Source organism: Stenella coeruleoalba (genome assembly GCF_951394435.1).
Source record: "Stenella coeruleoalba genome assembly, chromosome: 16".
NCBI classification, from domain to species: Eukaryota; Metazoa; Chordata; class Mammalia; order Artiodactyla; family Delphinidae; genus Stenella; species Stenella coeruleoalba.
Genome location: NC_137162.1, coordinates 14,275,606 through 14,295,127, shown reverse-complemented (window position 1 = coordinate 14,295,127; position 19,522 = coordinate 14,275,606). Strand labels below are relative to the sequence as shown.

At 36.0% G+C, this 19,522-nt stretch overlaps 1 protein-coding gene across 6 annotated transcripts in view; it reads left to right on the top strand.

Moving 5' to 3' along the window:
• The first annotated feature begins 573 nt into the window (after positions 1-573).
• The window catches only part of CCDC172 (coiled-coil domain containing 172), a 46,232-nt gene continuing 27,283 nt past the window's right edge, over positions 574-19,522 (top strand). For 3 of the 6 annotated variants that reach the window (XR_013824237.1, XM_079899888.1, XM_079899884.1), the window contains exons 1-4: positions 574-636; positions 1,107-1,227; positions 1,412-1,497; positions 18,231-18,347. Coding sequence is in view for 5 of the 6 variants with exons in the window: in XM_079899888.1 (XP_079756014.1) it covers positions 1,149-1,227; positions 1,412-1,497; positions 18,231-18,347 (282 nt within the window). In the remaining variant the exon portion in view is untranslated. Of the gene's footprint in view, positions 1,228-1,411; positions 1,498-18,230; positions 18,348-19,522 lie in introns of all 6 variants that reach the window. The other 3 variants (XM_079899887.1, XM_079899886.1, XM_079899885.1) reach the window with 3 other exon arrangements.

The window sequence follows — 19,522 nt, the reverse complement described above, 5'->3', positions numbered from 1 at the left end:
ACTAAATGTATTTTTAAAGTTTAGCCAATTTCAATTTAACATTCAGATATATAGTCAAATGTTTATTATAATCTTAATATTTTGACCTGCTAAAAATTAAAAATATTTTATTTTTTAATTAAAAAAATCCCATACCAAAGTCCCAAAGGTGCCTTTCATGTTTAAGCTTTAATTAGCAACCAGTTTGGTCTCTGACACATCCTGTGCAGATACTGAAGTGTTACTATTACTGCAGCTTGATTACAAAAGGCAATGATTAATTTTAAAGCAGACAAAAAAGATATGCCCTGATTACAAAGAAATGATTAAGGCGAATGTCAGACATTGCACATTTATAGCAGTCTTTCCCATCGTCAAAGGATAAGACTTTGCAAAAGTTTATATTTAGGATCACGGGTACTTTGTACTTTATTATAACACTGCGTTCATGCCTTGGCGATAGATTCCCGCCCAGCTCCAAGCACGACCTAAAGACCTTTGGGGGCCACATGGCCAGAGCAAAACAAAGCAAAACCCCCGAGCGCAGAATGGACCCAAGGAGACGCCGTAGTGTCACTTCCCACCAGACCCACACCCGGCGACCGAGGCGGTGGCTGCGGCTTTCCGCAAGCTCTGCAGCCCACAGAATTGTTTCAAGTACATGTTCTGCAGAGATAAAGTGCACTTTGAGGACCTTCTCCTCGAACAGGGGGGCATGGCGGGGGTGGAATGAGAGGAAAAGGCCGACCGCAGAAAGGGCAGGGTTGCTGCCCTTATGAAACCGCTCCCAAGCGGAGGCCTCAGGGCCTCCATTTTTTTTCCCCTGCCACCAAAACGAAAAAGAACCCGCATAGGGGCCAAGGCCTCGTCTAAGGGGAGCTGCGCTCAGCCAGGGGAAAAAGGCAGTCTGAGACAGGTCACAGGAGAAACGAGGGCGCCGGGGAGAACAAAGCGGGTTTGCCCTTCGTAACGGAAGCCACGGAGGCCCGGATCGCGGCTCGCGGCGCCCGGAGCCTCGGGGCCTCACCTCACCCCGCGTGGGCCCAGTCCTTGGTGTGGGCGGGGGACAGGCCGCTGGAGGCCGAGCTAGGAGTGGTCCTGGAATAAGCCTTTATTGTGCGTTTCAGGATCCTCAGACTCCGTTATAAAATATTTAAGCCCAGCCCGAGATGAGTCTGGAGTCCCTGTTTCAGCACATCCTCTTCTCCGAGCACCTGGCGGAGGAGAATCGCCGCTTGATGCGACAAGGTCGGGCGCTCGCGGGGGCCTCTGGGCTTGGAGGCGGAGGGAATCAGGAGGCAGTGGGCCGAGCGGGGAGGGCAGGCGGCTTTCCACGTGGACGGAAGGACAGCTGAAAGGTGTCTTATCACAGGCCCCAGAAACGGGGACTCCAGAAAGATGGACGTGTTTAAGCATTTAATTTGTCTTACAGTCAGGTCGGAAATAAACAGATGTCGTGAAAACATTAAGAAAGCAGCAGAGGAGCTGAATGAAGAGAAAATCAAGTTGGAATCGAAGGTATTGACATGTAGAGCATGCTCATTATCACTTGAAAAAGTGTTTTCGCTTGACTTTTGGAGGATGCGTTGCTATTGATATTTAACTAGTTGTCCGTCAGTTACGAAGCACGCTATTGTGTTAGTGAGTGTAGTTCCATGTTGTCTGGTAATATTTAAAGCTCTGAATCTGGTGACGCCTTCCATCCTAACATGAATTTGTCCTAAAGAAACCAGTTTAAGTAATGAAGAATTCATTGACCGTGTTGTGGGATGGTTAACGTTTCAAAAGAGCGCAATGCCATTGGAAAAAGAATTATTCAATTAAGTAGTTGGTGCGGGAAATAAATTTTGAATAATAAATAATTTAAGAAGTGTTCTGTGTTGATATAACAGTTGAATGTAACTTTCAAACGAGTCTCTGCCATCTGTTTTTCAGTCTTCTACCACATTTTGGACGTGGCCTTCGTCCAAAAGGATCGTTTTTCCACTAGTACTTCACTTTTTATGCAGCATTTGTAAAGTTCTGTTATTTTACGTAGAAATAAGGGAATCTGATGGCTTCTTGAAGGAGGATTTTGAAGTGTAGGTAGAATTTTTTGAGAAGCAAAAAGAAGTAGTAGGAGAAAAGTATTTGGGGCACCGGGAGAATATGAACAAAAGGGAGGCGTAGCCAAGGCATATTGGGAAGAGAAAGCTCCCAAAGCAGAGGGCTGATACCTAGGTATTAATAGGAGGAAACCATTGCAGGTTTTTGACAATGGAATGGTGTGATAAAAGGGGTTTAGGAAAATCTCTCTGAGCTGTGGGAGGATGGGAGCTAAGAACGTCATCCAGGTATGTCACAATGAAGGTCTAGCTATGGGTGGCAGCAGACAGCCATACAAAAATATTTATTCAACTCCTAAAGATAAACGATGCGAGCAGTGTACAGTGGGAAATCTGTTTGAGGAAGTCTCTTTGCTAAAATAAGTCAAATAGACTTACCACTGTGAGAAATTTGCAGTTCTCTTTTTGGATAAAATAATCATAGATTCTTTCTCCACCTTGCAAGCTTCTTCTGTTCTTCCTTCCAAGTCTTGTTCAAACATGACCTGTGAGCCCTCCCTTGTACATCTTGGAAAATTTGTTTTATCATAGCATTTGGATACCACCTTACAATTAAACAACAGTACGTGCTTGTGTTTGTGTTTGTATCCCTCACTATTTTGTGAGCAATGTATTTGGAATTCTTTTCTTAACCATCTTTTATTCCCACAGCCTGTATTCCATGCCTAACACACAGTATACATTAGTGTTTTGAATGAATTAATGAGTACTAATAGGGAAATAATAGGGAGAGCGCTGTCTTTTAAAATATCAATAGAATTTGGAAATATTCAGTGAGACCTTGGGTCTTGTTTTGCCTGTGAGTAGCAGATAAACTAGCTGGTAAAAACAATGCTAAAAGCTGATGGCATGGGCAAAGCATTAAGAATGTCATGATGTAGCTTAAATTTTTCTTTAAAAAGAATTAAGATACTTTCGGGATTGGTAACTAGAAGTTAATATAAGTAATAGGCAAAACATAGGCAGTTAGGTAATGCATAGCTAACACTTACTGAACACTTACTGTGTGCTGGGCACTGTTCTGAGTGCTTCATTTGTATTAACTCTTTTAATCCTGCCAGGGATCCTGTGATGAGGCACCATTGTTAATCCCCCTTTTTGGGGGAGGAAAATGAGAGGTTAAATGACTTGTCCATGGTATTATAATCTAAAAACAGACGGCAGTAATGAAAGTAACAGTTGAGTAACGACAGCATATTTTATTAAAACAGATTTTGGGGGCTCATCTTAAACTTTTTTCTTCATGAAATTCACATATAATAGTGTCTCTGAAGCTTTTGCCTCTAGTCAAGGGCAGTATTTCTAAAAGTGCAGTTATGTAAGTTTTTGTGCAAATGTATTTTCCCCAGATTGATGAAGATACTGACCTGATAGATAACAAATGTTAAAAAAAAAAAAGGTTTACTCTTCCGAATATCTTCTTTGGAAAAAAGTAGCTTTACTCTTTGTAATATTTTCTCAGTTAACAGTCTGTCTTCCTGAAAATGGAAATGTAGTCTGTTGATATATACATATACATAAAAAAGCTGATTCAAATAGTTATACTTAAGAGAAGACAGAACAAATCCCTAGCATTGTTTAAAACATTTGCTGAAATTACTAATTAATATAGGCTCATAAAATGCACATATATGTGCATATTTGTGCATTTAATCAGCTCATATATGTGGTTAGTAATACAATTGCTTTCTACTAATAAAATTTACATGTGGAGGTTCACAGTTCATACAGTACTAATTTGTAATTGAAATAATTTGATTTATAATATAGTCAACATGGGGTGTGTGTGTGTGTGTGTGTGTGTGTGTGTGTGTGTGTGTATAAAGATTTTTAAAGTGGAGCCACAATTACAGTGTAACTGACTAATGAGAAGAACTGAAGAAGTAATCATAAATTGATTTCTTGTTTCTTTTATTCTCAGAGTTAATTATATGTCTGCCAATAACAATGAAAATATATTTACTGGAATATTTGACTTGGCATTTATTGACCAATTTATCAAGTAGAAGCAGCATAAGGAGAAACTAGAACATAATTTGAATAGGCCAGTGCTTGAGCTATTTGCACAATGATACATTCAGAAAATAATTTGGGGCATTTATTTTGGAAGTGGCTCATGGTCAAAAAATGTATTCAGGAAGTACAGTATTTTTTTCTGTTCTGTAAAACCCAGGTAGCATGTAATTAGAACTTAAATGATAGCATTTGCCTTTCAGGGCTCAATGAGCCCTTTAAAATATATGGTTGCAAAAGTCTCAGATTATACAGTATGAGTACTTTGTGAATTAGAGAGCTATAGTATACCTGGTTAGGTTTGGTAATATGAAAACAGAAAGACAAGAACATGCTCAGGATTTACGTTAATGCTTACCAATATACCTAAAGCTTCTGATCATCAAGGAAAGGTTTTATAGTATCAGTGACAGAGAAAATCAAAATTAAGGACTCACGGAACATTTGTTGTTTCTTTTTAGCATCTAAAAGAGTTTTTTCCTTTTTTTTTTTTTCCCATACGCGGGCCTCTCACTGCTGTGGCCTCTCCCGCTCGGGACACGCAGGCTCAGCGGCCATGGCCCACAGGCCCAGCCGCTCCGCGGCATGTGGGATCTTCCCGGACCGGGGCACGAACCCGTGTCCCCTTCATCGGCAGGCGGACTCTCAACCACTGTGCCACCAGGGAAGCCCGGGTTTTTTCTTTTTAAAAACAGTAGCATATAGTTAAAATTGGGGCATTTAATCTTTATAAACATAAAACCTAACATAAAGCCGTACTCCCACAAGAAGAAGTAAATGGAGGAAAGTCTGAGGCTGTTTTATTTTTTTTCTTCTCCAGTTTTAAACTATTGCATAAACATCATAACACTAATGAAATCATATTCCATGAATTTTTAAAGGAAAGTGATATTGAAATAAATAAGTAACTTAAGGTGGCTTCATTTACTTCTTTACTTCAAAATATACTCATTCATTTCTTTTTTAATTAATAAAAGTTAGGAACCCTCCCAGAACAGCAGGCAAAGTCATATCCGTTAGTACTCTATTACCCAATTCGGGAAAGAACAAAATCACAAATTATTATCATTTTAATATTGAAATAGAGCTTTGTAATTGAGATTTTTTTCCTTTTTTTAAAGTTTAATCAAAGAAAAATTTATGTCCTACTTGAGTTTAATTTTACTGTTGATTAAAAGTTACATAAAAACATAGATAAAAGAAAGGCATTTTTCGGCTTCTCTGGTGGCGCGGTGGTTGAGAGTCCGCCTGCCGATGCAGGGGACATGGGTTTGTACCCCGGTCCGGGAAGATCCCACATGCTGCGGAGCGGCTGGGCCTCTGAGCCATGGCTGCTGAGCCTGCGCATCCGGAGCTATTATGAGTAATACTGCTGTGAACATTTGTGTACAAGTTTTTGTAGAACATATGTTTCAATTCTCTTGGGTATTCCACCTAGGAGTAGAATTTCTTGGTCATATGGTTAATTCCAGGTTTAACTTTTTGAGGAAATACCAGACTCTTTCTATAACAGCAGCAGCGTTTTACATTCCCACCAGCAATATACAAGGATTCCAGTTTCTCTATATCCTTACCAACACTTATTTTCTTGGGGGTTTTGGTTGGTTGGTTTGTTCTTTTGATAGCCATCTTAGTGGATGGGAGGTGGTATCTCGTTGTGGTTTATATTTCCAATTCCCCAATGAGATTAATGTTGAACACCTTTTTAGATGCTTATTGGCCATTTGGCACATCTATTCTTAACATGAGCTACTTAATTATTGGTCATATAATTGGTTGCAATTCTTTTACGGTGGGGCTTTGTCTCTGAGAAGTAGTAATCTCTCTTCATATTAGTAGAACTGAAATTATTGTATTTCCAAATTAAGTAAAAAATTATTACATATAGCATTTGTTGGACTCCTTTTTCTCAAATTTGTTTTTATGATCTTAAGAAAATAAATCTGAAGAACATTTCATGGTAATAGCGTTTAGAGCAAACTGTGTAACTATGCCAGATAGGCTTTCTATATGCGAGTGCTTATAAATCACAAAAGTTGCACACTTCCTGGCTTGGATCCACACAGTGGAAAATCTACTGCACTGTTTCTAATTGTTAAATCTACTAGTTTGCCTCTATTCCTTTTTTTAAAAGAGCTACTGTAAATAAATTGTTTACCCTAAAATGTTAGAAAAGTTTTGAACAGGAAAAAAAAAAGCTTCCTTTCCAGGAACTGAGAGAATGGTCTTCTAATTAAGGACAGTAAGTTTGCAGCTCAGTATGCAGAAAGCATGAGATTAACATTTAGTTTGCTAGCCTCGTAAGAATATGCAGCACAGAAGAATGCCTTTTTAAAAGTTTACCTTTTGATTTGTGATTTCTTGGAAAATCAGTTAGCTATGTTCTCTTCTCCTATTCATTCACTCAACAAACATTCATTGAGCAACTCCTAAACAACACCAAGAGTAATTGGCAAATAAATTATATAACAAGTTTCTGCCTTAGAGAGTTGACATCAAGCAACTTCAACTATATAAACCTAACTGTGAACTCAAAATTCTTGATGTTCTCATTTTTTTTAAATTGTGTAATTACTTTAAACTTCCTCTATGTAATTCTACAAAGAAAGCCTTATCACATTTGTCATGAATAATTATCTAAAATGTGGAAATAGATGAGTTCATCATATATTTTCTGAGTGTAGCACTGGGCATTTTCTAGTAGCCCACCTGACTGGGGATAATCTGATTTTCTAGGGTGTGTACCTTTGCAGTGGGTTCTTTTATTCTTGAATATACCAACCATTATTTGACCTCAGGGCCTTTGCAGTTGCTCTTTCCTCTGCCTGAAATGTTTCTTCCCTCAGCTGTTAGTGTTTTATACACACTCACTTCTTTTAGCTCTCTCCCAGCAGGGTGGCCAACCATTCTAGTAGAACGTGAGACTTTCATTTCTAACACTGGGACAGTCCCATGCAAATTTTGATGGTTGGTTACCTTACATCTAGGCTCAATTGCCACTTTAGAGCTGTAGTTCTTAAAGTGTGATCTGTGATCCACGGGCGTCCCCAAGACTCTTATACGAGTTTTGTGAGGTCAAGCTATTTTCTTAATAATACAAAGCTATTATTTTGCCATTTTCACTGTGCTGATATGTACGTTGATGGTGCAGTGGCAATGGTGAGTAAAACTGTTGGCACCTTAGCACAAATTAAGGCAGTGGAAACAAACTACTAGTAGTCATTGTATCCTTCATTGCCACACACTCACACTAAAAAAGCAAAACCCACCAGTTTCACTGTATGCCCTTGATTAAAGTGTAAAAAATATTGTTTTGAAACTGACCATGGTGTGTATGTGATTTTAATATTGTGTGTTGAAATGGAAAGTTCACATAAAGTACTATATTCCAAAGTACAGTGATGGTCTCAAGGGAGAGTGTTTGTATGATTGTCTGAGTTGCAGTATATGAACTAGCTATTCTTTTTCTGGAATACCATTTTTACTTGAATAGTTGACAGATAAGTGTAGTTATTTAAACTTGAGTATTTGGCAAAATTTTCTCAAAACTGAATGAAATGACCCTGACATTTCAAGGCAAAAGACTGATATTATTATTTTGCCAATGATAATATTCAACCTTTCAAACAAAAATTAGAGTTTTGGAAGACTCAGATTTGTCATTGTAAGCTTGACAGTTTCCCAGTACTGAAAGACTTTTCTAATGAGTTTGTTGGTGATATTAATAAGTGTTATTTTTTAGTATTGTATTAAGAAGTGTATCAACATTTGGAGAATCTGAATAGTTCAGTGAAGGAATATTTTCCAAATAACCAGCACATAATTTTACAGAACTGTGCATGGATAAAAGATCCACTCAAAGCACAAAATAGACCAATTGTTTTTATTGTAACAGAGTATGAAAAATTTATTGAAGTGGTTTCAGATTCCACATTGCAACCAACCTTTCAGGAACTAACACTTATAAAGTTCCTTAAGAATATGCGTAATTGTTTGGAAGGGGCATTATTAAAATAACCCCCCCATTTCCAACTATACATCTATGTGAGGTCAGGTTTTCTTCATATACTTCAACCAAGAAACATATTGCAAAAGGTTGAATAAAGAAGCAGATATGAGAACCCAACTGTCTTTTGTTAGAAGAGATCTGCAAAAAATGTAAATGCAACTCTTCTTTTTTTTGTTTGTTTTGGAAAATATTTTTTCATAAAAATATATTTTAACATACAATGGATTTATTGTTATTCTTAAATGAATTAAGTGTTTTCAAAATTTCTCAGTTTTAATCTTTGATACTGAAAATATTTATAGATATAACTCAAAAATCATCAAATAAAAGTCCTCAATAATTTTTTAAGACCATAAAGTCATAAAGACCAAAAGTCATAAGATCAGAAAGTTTGAGAACGGCAGCTGTAGAGGACCCTCCCTTAGCTCCATATATAAAATAATATGACCTCATGCCATCAGTATCTCTATCCTTTATTCTGCTTTATTTTTCTTTGTGGCACTTAATTTCTCTTGATATATTTGTATTGATCTGTTTACTGTTTGTCTCTGCCCAGTGGAATGTAAACTTCACAAGGAATACATATTCATCTATTTTATTCACTACCGTTACTCCCAGTATCTAGAACAGTGCCTGAATCACAGTAGGTGTTAAATAAATATTATTGAGTGAATAAATTAATTTTTTTCTCTTAGAATTCTCTGTTTTCTGTTTTCCTTTTCTGTGAATTCTGCTTGTTTCATCTGATGGCCTTCTCACATGGTGGTACATTTGCATATGAGCTTTAAAATTTTTTATTTTGAACTTATCTTTAGCAGGGCTTTTCTTTCTTGGGAGTCCTACATAATCTCTTGATAAAAAAGATGTTCCTAAGGAGCAGTTTCACTGCAGCTGCCAGAACCTTGCAGATTTCATTTGTTCAGGACCAGTTTTCATGTTAATTTTTGAGCTCAGGATTTCTGAACTGCATGGCTGGGAGACATTTGACTGTCACATCCATGAACAATTCAAGCTTGGGTTTGGGGTTTCTTGGGTATGATTCTTCTTCCACGTATGGATCAATGGAGGCAGCTCACTTTTATGCTGCATCTCCAAGCCAGTGGATGGAGTTTTGTTACTCTGCTTGCATAGCCAGCATGGGCACTTTTTTTTTCTTGCAGAAAACAAAAGCAACAGTTTAGCTTGAAAGAGTGATAGTCGTTGAAGTCTTTATACTCCTTCCCCTGCCACATTTCCAGGCTGAGAGGTAATCCCTGCCAGCAGTTTCCTTCCAGGCATATTTTTTTTTTTTATTGAGGTATGGTTAATTTACAGTGTTGTGTTAGTTTCAAGTGTGTGTGTGTGTGTGTGTGTATATATATATATTATTTTTCAGATTCTTTTCCATTATTGGTTATTGTAAGATATTGAGTATAGTTCCCTGTGCTATACAGTAGGTCCTTGTTGTTTACCTATTTTATATATAGTAGTGTGTATATGTTAATACCAAACTCTTAATTTATCTCTCCCCTCTTCCCCACTATCTCCTTTGGTAACCATAACTATCAATCTCATTCTTGACATGCTTCCATGTCTTGGCTATTGTAAATAGTGCTGCTATGAGCACTGGGGTGCATGTATATTTTCAAATTATAGTTTTCTCCAGATATATGACCAGGAGTGGGATTGCAGGATCATATGGTAACTCTAGTTTTTTAAGGAACCTCCATACTGTTTTCCATAGTGGCTGCACAAATTAACATTCCCACCAACAGTGTAGGAGGGTTCCTTTTTCTCCACACCCTTTCCAGCATTTATTATTTGTAGACTTTTCAATGATGGCCATTTTGACTGGTGTGAGGTGATACCTCATTGTAGTTTTAATTTGCATTTCTCTAATAATTAGAAATTTTGAGCATCTTTTCATGTGCCTGTTAGCCATCTGTATGTCTTCTTTGGTAAAATGTCTATTTAGGTCTTCTGCCCATTTTTTGATTGGGTGGTTTTCTGATATTAAGCTGTATGAGCTGTTTGTATATTTTGGAAATTAATCCCTTATCGGTAACATCATTTGCCAAGTATTTTCTCCCAGCCCCTAGGTTGTCTTTTCATTTTGTTTATGGTTTCCTTGGCTGTGCAAAAGCTTATAAGTTTAATTAGGTCCCATTTGTTTATTTTATTCCTAACTTTATCGAATGAGCCCAGTATTTCCCTTTGGCTTTGACTTTGAGTATTATTTGGGCATTTTTAAAACCCTAGCCTCCGTTGCCTGTATCCAATCTCAAAGATACCCCTTGGACTTGAATTCTAGCGTGATGATTTCTGGCATGATTATTTCTGTCTCTTGCTTTTTGGCTTACCTATGTAAATGACATATATTTTAAGTTAGTTATGTTTTATCCAGCATTTCTCTGTCTTTGAATAGAGAGTTGGTCTTTCCCATATTTGTCTGGATTGTCACATTAACCAGAATTCTTCACTGTAAAATACCTTAGTGCTTCAACTTCCTCATTCTTGAGTTCCTATATTTTATTTATCTTTTGGTCAATCTATGTAATTGTTCAAGTAATTTTTCAGGAAGAATATGTGCATGAACCTGTTTTGTTTCTTTTTTCTTCCCTGGTTGCTGTAGAAATTGTTTTTTTATCCTCATGATTCCAAATGTGTGCACAGATAAACAAATTTGTGTATCTGTCAATTTTGTCTAGTCCAGGGATAAGTCTCCCATTTTAACTGTAGATGTTATATTCTGGTTTATTTTTCAAGTACGCTTATTTCTTATAGCTTGGATCTTTGTTCTCTGTTCTCTGAATCTATTATCTTCTGTTATTTGCTAGTTTCAGCAGTATTGGACAGTTTTTTATACTTTATATCACCGATTCCATCTTTTGCAGTGTTAGTTCTATTATTTAATTCTCTCTGCAAATTTAAGTTCTGTGTTGCTGTCTTTTTTACATTTTTAAAAATTTTCTATCTTTTTATCTCAGCTTGTATTTTTTTCTTATTCTCTTATGTCCTTGCTTGCTCTTGTTTTTTAGTGGACTTATCTTTGTTTGCATCCTCTTGACATCAAGTAGTTGATTAACAAAAAAAATTTTTGTACTTTGTAGAAACATTATTATAGGTGTATTAATACTCTTTCTCCATAATCTGTCAGACACTTCTCTTTTTCTCTTCTGTGACGGTATTTTTGTAGAGTGTATGTTGTTATTCTGTGAGAACTGTTCAGACTTAGGTTTTGCCGACAGTCATAATATATAAATTGTTCTTTGTCCCATTCTTGTTTTCTTGAGTTCTTGAAGAATGAACTGTCTTCTTAAAACTAAAACTGTTTGACAGGTTGATGTGAATATCCCCAACCCAATTTCTAGTGTTATTATGGAATACTGGACTGAGGTGTGATCTTTTCTTGCTCGTGTGCCAAGTTTTCTTATTATGAGGAGGAAAATATATGTTTTAAAGAATCTGTGACGTTTTATAGATCTTCCATTAAAAGCAGTACATGAAAAATCACTACCCTCAGCATTACATTGTTTTATATCCCGACAGAACAGGAAGATGTAGTAATAGGTAAGGTGAGGTCCTGCCTCCTAAGTTGCCAAATTGCACGGAAGTCACCTTATTTCAAAGTAGCTCCCCAGCGAGAGTCTTTCAGATTAAGAAGTATCATTACATGGGCTTCTCTGGTGGCGCAGTGGTTGAGAGTCCGCCTGCCGATGCAGGGGACACGGGTTCGTGCCCTGGTCCGGGAAGATCCCACATGCCGCGGAGTGGCTGGGCCCGTGAGCCATGGCCGCTGAGCCTGCGTGTCCGGAGCCTTTGCTCCACAACGGGAGAGGGCACAACAGTGAGAGGCCCGCGTACCGCAAAAAAAAAAAACAAAAATAAAAAAACAAGTATCATTACAGAATGTTCTTGGCCTATCAGTATTTGTACTTTACCCTTCTTTCCCTAATCAGATTAATATCTAGCTGAATCAGCAGTTCTCTAGAAATGGGAGGGGTTTTTTTGAGGAAAAGGCGAAGAAAAATTTTGGAGATGGAGGGTTACTTTGAGAAGGGTAGATGTAGGTTATCTGTAGACTTTGGAACACCAGATGGGTTCAGCAAAGGTGTATGGAAACAGTCAAAGGCAAACTGGCTATTCACAGCTGTGCCTGTGATCTCGATGCTGCAGGAAAAATTTCTCATATAGCCTTTGGTACTTGTGTGGTCTTATGAATTGTTATTGCCTGAATTAATACTTCAAGATAAGTTGAAAGGTTGCCTACCTCAGCTTCTTTTTTTTTTTTTTTTTTTTTGCGGTACGCGGGCCTCTCACCGCTGCGGCCCCTCCCGTTGCGGAGCACAGGCTCCGGACGCGCAGGCTCAGCGGCCATGGCTCACAGGCCCAGCCGCTCCGCAGCACATGGGATCCTCCCGGACCGGGGCACGAACCGGTGTCCCCTGCATCGGCAGGCGGACTCCCAACCACTGTGCCACCAGGGAAGCCCTGAATTCTAGCTTTTTATGTGCTATAGATATTACCCTTTCTTTGTCATTTGTTGCAAATTTTATTATTTGTAGCTTGTTTTTTTATGATTTTTTAAATCAAAATTTAGAATGTTTATGTTGCTAGAATTTTTAATCCTTTTGTTTGTTTCTGAAATTCATTGTTTAAACAATGTCTTTTTCCAGTACTTTTACAGTTTTTTTTCTTTAATATTTTAAATTAAAATGATTCTCCATTTTTGCCTGGGTAAATGTCACATGTTTCTCATTGACTATGATATATATGTGTGTGTGTGTGCAATATATATATATATATATATATATATATGTGAAACTGTATATTTTTGTGTGTTTTTAGATATTCTATATTATTCTGTTAATCTATTTGTTTTGGCACCAGTATCATATTCACTTAATCACATTAACTTTAAAATATCTTTGACCCTGTGGAGTGACAATTTTTTTTTCAGGAATTTCCTGATTCTTTTTTTTGTTTTGTTTTGTTTTCCTAGATGAATTTGAGATCATTTTTTCAAGTTCCAACAAAATAAAAGTATTGGGGTTATAATTAAGATTATACTAAGTTCATTTGGGGAGAACTGATATATTTACAACTCTGAATCTTCACATTCAAGAATATAGCATAAGGGCTTCCCTGGTGGCACAGTGGTTGAGAAGCTGCCTGCCAGTGCAGGGGACACAGGTTCGATCCCTGGTCTGGGAAGATCCCGCATGCCACGGAGCAACTAAGCCCGTGCACCACAACTACTGAGCCTGTGTGCTAGAGCCCGTGAGCCACAACTACTGAGCCCACATGCCACAACTACTGAAGCCCGCACACCTAAAGCCCGTGCTCCACAACGAGAGGAGCCACTGCAATGAGAAGCCCGCGCACTGCAACAAAGAGTAGCCTCCACTCGCTGCAACTAGAGAAAGCCCACGTGCAGCAACAAAGACCCAACGTAGCCAATAAATAAGTAAATTTATTTAAAAAACAAGAATATAGCATATCTTTCTATTTATTTATACCTTCTTTTATGTTCCTCAATGCAGGCTTTTTCATATAGGTCCCACATACTTCATGTTAAGTTTATTTGTGTTTTGTTTAGTTTTTGGTGTTGTAAATGGGATCTTTTCCATGCTTTTTTCTATTTATTGTTGGTAAATAGAAAAAATACTAATTTTTGGTATTTATTTTGTTACTAACCTTTTTACTGAACTCTTCTCTATTTCTAAGTTTCTCAGTAGATTTTCTTGGCTTTATTAGGTACACAGTAATCACATTTGCCCAAACAAACAAGAGTGAGAATTGTGTGCCAGCTTTTTAAATAATTGTTATCTCTTGTTCCTATTCTTGACATATTGCATTAGTAAGAACTGCCAGAACAGACGTAAATAGCAGTGGTCTTATCAGGCATCCTGATAATCCTTAATGAAAAGATGAGAGATGAGCCAAGACTTGACTGAGATGAAGGAATGAACCATGAGGAATCTGGGGAAAGAGATTTCCAGGCATAGAACATCCAGTGCAAAGGCCTTGAGGAGAGAGTGAGGCTGGATGTTCGGGGAATAACAAGGAGGCCAGTGTGGCTAGAGAGGAGTGATTGAGGAGGAAACTGGTAGAAGATTAGATTAGAGAGGGAATAAGAGTGCAATCATGTAAAGCCTTATAAGCCATTAAAAGGACTAATATTTACTAATATTGAACCTTCCTTGCTTACTATATTAGGATTACTGTGTCATAGTGAGTTATTCTTTAAGCATTGCATCTGTGGTTAAGAAATGTATTTATAAAAAATAGATCTATTTTTTAAAAAGTTAATATCTGCAATTGATACAGTATTCATTGATGTACTCTAGTGTTGAAACATCTTTATCACAGTCATAACAAACGCATTCTTTCCCCAGTTGCTGTGATTACGAATGTGAAATCTTCTGCCTAACTTTCATGATGTTTTCTTATGTAGTGTTGCCTGTTTTACTCTTGGGCAGAGCATTTAGTCGGCAAAATACCAGTTCCTAAAGCCTGAAATTATTTTAAGCAACAGCAGCCACAACAAAGTGTAGATTGTACTGTGCTTACTTGGACCCAAACATTAATTTCAAATCCTCAGTCATTCTCAACTTTCAAGTTATTCTGGTAGAAAAATACCTAAGGGTGCCCAAGCAGCAAGAGTGGTGCAGTCACAAATCACGGCTATGCTGAAAACTGACCTAGTTGACCAGATAAGTCAGCTGACTGGGGAAACTATAAGCTCTTTTGAAAAATCAAATATCCCAGGAAAAATAGGACAGGGAAAGGGAAAAAGAAATGTTTATTTCTGAGAGAAGTAAAATTAACCAGAGTGTTGGCACTGTTATAGTTAAAGTTTTCCAAAACAGCAATATTTTCTGACAACGCTTGGCTATTTGATTCTAGCATATAACTTTAAGGCTGCGTGCAAATATTTTCATTTCATTTGTAGTCAGAGGAAGGAAAGAGATTGGAAAGAGAAATTTGAACCTTCCATCCTTTTCTTTTTATCATTTGTAGCCCCTTGAGATCCCTGGGTAATTTAGCAGATACAGCCAGTAGTTTCTTAAGTTTTTATTTATCATGGATGTCCAGGCTACCATGGATATAAGATAGTGCCTCAATTCAAACCTGACTCAGATAAGTTCAAAAATATCTTTTTAAATCACAATTTTACATCTCTTCTAGTATCTTCCCAGTTCTGATTCCTACCCATCACTTTTGAGACAAAACAAAGGTGAGAGAGATTTCTGATGATAATTTATTCTGTGAAATGACCTCATCTTGTGATCCTATCAACATCTTCAGGTTATATTTGGAATATTTATACATCAGTAGGTCTGGTTTTCAAAAGCAAGAATGTGAAAAATAATTTAAGAAACGAGTTGTGATAACAGGAAGAACAAAAGGAACAATGAGAAACACATTCTGCAAATAGGTGGTCTTGAAAAGCTTTTTTTAGTAGTGAGAGTTAATAACTTATAGTAGAGTGGAACTGGATAAATCCTAAGGCGTTTGTCCCATTAGTTCCATTAAAATAGAAGGTCTAATAATATTAGACCCCATGTAGTTTCTGCAACCATAACTTAACTGCCTTCCTCAACTTGTGAGTCAGCGTAGGCAATCTCTTCTTTCTTGGCCTTCCTAACTTGAGCTTTTCCAAAGTCCTGCTTCTTTCTCTATTACTCTCTTTTCCCTACTTGCCAATTCCATTATGCATTAAATGTTTTCATCACAGATCCTAAGTAAATTTAAAAATTAATGTTACTGTAATCTTTCTGTAGTTATTGATTCTCTGGGGCTTTTTAGGTCTTGATTAAAAGAGGAAAATGTGTGAGTAAAAGATAAAGACAGAGTGTAAAACAGTAAGAATGAAGAGTACACCAATAATAAGAATGAAAACAAAAAAAGTAGAAAAGACCTCAAAATGGATAATTTACATAGAATTTTAGGGAGGAGGAAAATTATAGCTCTACCCTTCTTATAGATCTTTTGAACAGCAGTCTGATTTTCATTTGGGGTATATAGGTTTCATCTTTTCAGGTTATGGTAAAACATTCCAATTAAATGCCAATATGTCTAATATCTCTCCTTAATAATTGTTATTTTTCCTTTTAAGAAAGAAGACATGAGCTCAGTGATAATTATAGGTCTTAGTGATAGCTGGAAACAGAGCACCTTAATTTCTGAGTCCTTAACATAAGGCTTTTGTGAATTCGAGTGATAAATTTGCTTGTGTTATTTTAAAATTCCTTAGTTTGATAAATAATATTTTCTCCATTTTTGGTTTTCAATGCAGGTTTGGCTACAGATCAGTGGTAGAAACAGAATCAGAATTTAGGAATTTTGATTCTGAAAGGCATATTACATGAAATACCTAATTGGATTAAACCAAAATTTATCCAGCCTGATATTTGGTCTCAAAGCATTTTTGTAAACATTCATGGTATTGTTCATAATTGCAACTCAGAGCTAGGAATATACTGCAAGCAACCTTTTCTCAATAAATTCTGATGGACCTAGTATTTGGTAATTTTTCTGTCTCTTAAACTTATATACTTTCAATTTATGCTGTTGTCAGAGACTGAAGTCCCTTTTTAGTACCAAAAGTATCTTTTTACTACTTTGAAATAGTTCTAATATTTACATATTAGTATCATGATTTAGAAGCAATAAAGTCAGAAGACCTGAATTTTAGTCCTGGGTTTGCCCCTAATTAATTATATAACCTTTCTTAAGGTATTACTTCTCTAGAACTCATTTTATTCTCATTTATATAATATATACTAAATAGCACGGAAGTATTTTCTTATTCAAAATAAATGTGATAAAATTCATGATCATACTCTTGTTCACCATTGTTACCAGTTTCTATATAATTTTATAGATCAGACCATATGTTTTCTAATTTCTGTCTTCTCAGACAGTAAAATACTAACTGCCCATTCTCCCTTCCCCCAATTTTGAAAGTATTTTCTGAATTCCTTTGGTCATGTAAATTGCACCTTTCTAATCTTTGTTGATGTCTTTCTTAAGATAAAGTTGATGAAATCAGCACCAAGTGCTGAAGGTATGGGCAGATGGGCTATGATATTAAATAAATTTAAGATCATATTTTCTGTTTTATTTCAGCTGCTTTCTTTTTAATGCCAGTATTTCTAGGGCTTTTTAGCCATACCATTTCAAAATGTCTTTTAGGCCAACCCTTTGCCTCTGGACTAAACTATTCCTAAGCTCTTTATTATTCAATATCTTCTGGGACAGAGATTTCACAACCTGTCTCTAACCTTGAGGAAGTTCTTAACAGCTAACATAAATCATGCTTTCTGCAATTTCAGTTGAATTTATTTCCTTTTCCTTTTCTCTGTGGAGATGGGAACAGCCCAGATTTGAAGTGATGGTTTCTTATGAGGGCCAGTACTGAATGTAGTGGAAAGATTATTTCCAGTCTGGCATCATTTTTAGCTTTTATATATTGAAGCTTCCTGACTTTCATTTCAATGTTCATGGTCTCAAGAGATGCTATTCTTTACAGCCCAAATGAAATAACAGTTACATATCTAATATTAATGTTTATTTTATCCTTTGCTAGTTAGAACCAAATGAGGTACTAAAATAAAAAATGAGTTCTCAAAACCCATTTGAAGACTTTAGCAGATTTGTGTTTTATTTGGTATAACTATAGTCATGGGACTAGGTTTTTGCCTGTGGTTTTTAGATTTTATCTCATAATTTGATTATTCATGATTTATTCATCCATATCTTTCATGTAAGTGATGAGAATAGAAATTTGTTCTTTAAAACAAGCTGTCTTAAAGCAGATTTCAATGTGTGTCATCAAAAAGCTTTAGTACCTAAGGTACAAAATGTGCTAGGTATTAGAAAGGAAAAAGTAAACATATTCTCTGCCCTTGAGGCGCCTATAGTCTTATTAGGGGAAGAGATTATAAAAACTATAATTATAAAGCATTTATAAAATAATTTAAGATAGAGCATATAAAGTAAGAGGTTTAATGTGAATTTTATTTTGCATTTTAAAGATTAATGTAAAAATTTTATACTATACAGATCTGTTCTATTAACTGAGGTACCCTAAGATGTCTAATTGTTTCATTCTGATTTCTGTCTTTTTTACTTTAAAGATTCAGCAGTTTTCTGAAAAAGCCTTCCTCTTACAGCTTTTGAAAACTCATGAAAATGCCTTAGAAAGACAGTGCAGTGAAATTACAAGCCAAAGGAATATGCTTCTCCAAACGTTTGTAAGTCTCCAGCCACTTAGAAAAATTTATTTCACTAACTCTATCAAAAAGTATTAAAATATACTTAGGTGTACTTTTAGAAAAAATTATCCGTATGCATATTGGCAGATAGTCCTGTTCAGATATGGAAAATTATTAAGTGCTATTTTAAACCAGTTGGTAGAGTAATATAGTTTGAAAGAATTTTATTGGCAGCATGCCGTATAGAAATTATTTGCAATTGTAATAAGCATAAAAGAAATAGTGAAATTGATTTGAATTGCTCAGGCTTCAAGACCTTGGTTTTAATGCTTTTGAAAGGCAGAGAGGTTCACACTTTAGGCATATTAATGGATGTGGGTGAAAAGATAGATTTTGTTTATCTTTTTATCATAAGTCAGAGCCAACAGACTCAGTAGTTTTAAATGATAAGGACAGTTTAGGAATATGATTTGTAACTAACTGACATTTTGAAAAAAATGCATTTTAAAATATTAAAAATATATATCTAAAGTCAGAATCAACCACCAAATGGTTATGAATGACATGGCCAGTTTCCAAATGTAGCTTATAATTAGTTACATTTCTTAGAAAAAAAATAGGAAAATGTAGTTATGTTTAGGTTCTACCATTGTCAAAATGTTTAGGTACTAGCATTGTTTAAAGTTTTTGTAAATTCTTATTTCTACTCCATATTGACATTGCATGAAATGTAGCTATTATTTAGAACTGAATTTGAAATGAATATATAATTTTACCTTTATTGTCTAAATTTTAAAAGGTTTTCTTGGATTTCCTTTTTTGTTTTTCTTTTTTATCCTGTAAGACAGTAATTCCTTTGCGTGTAGACTTTCATTTTCAACTTTGGTCATTTAATTATTTTACCACCCATTTTGCAATGAAAAAATGGCATACATGGCTGTAAGTTTAATTCACAAACAAACGCAAACATAATGATGGGTGGTAGAATTTCTACCTCAATAATTGTCCTAAAACATTAAGGGTAAATCTTTCACATGAATATAGTTGGTTGTTACTATGTAATAACTTCAGTTTTTTAATTAATATTGCTGGAGTAGTAAAGCATTTTAATCCCAGGAAGTATAATTTTCTATTTTGTTGTTAATATTTCCAAATGATTGCATTTTAAATCACTAAGGAAAAATATTGTTGCAATTAACACCTATATTTGTTCC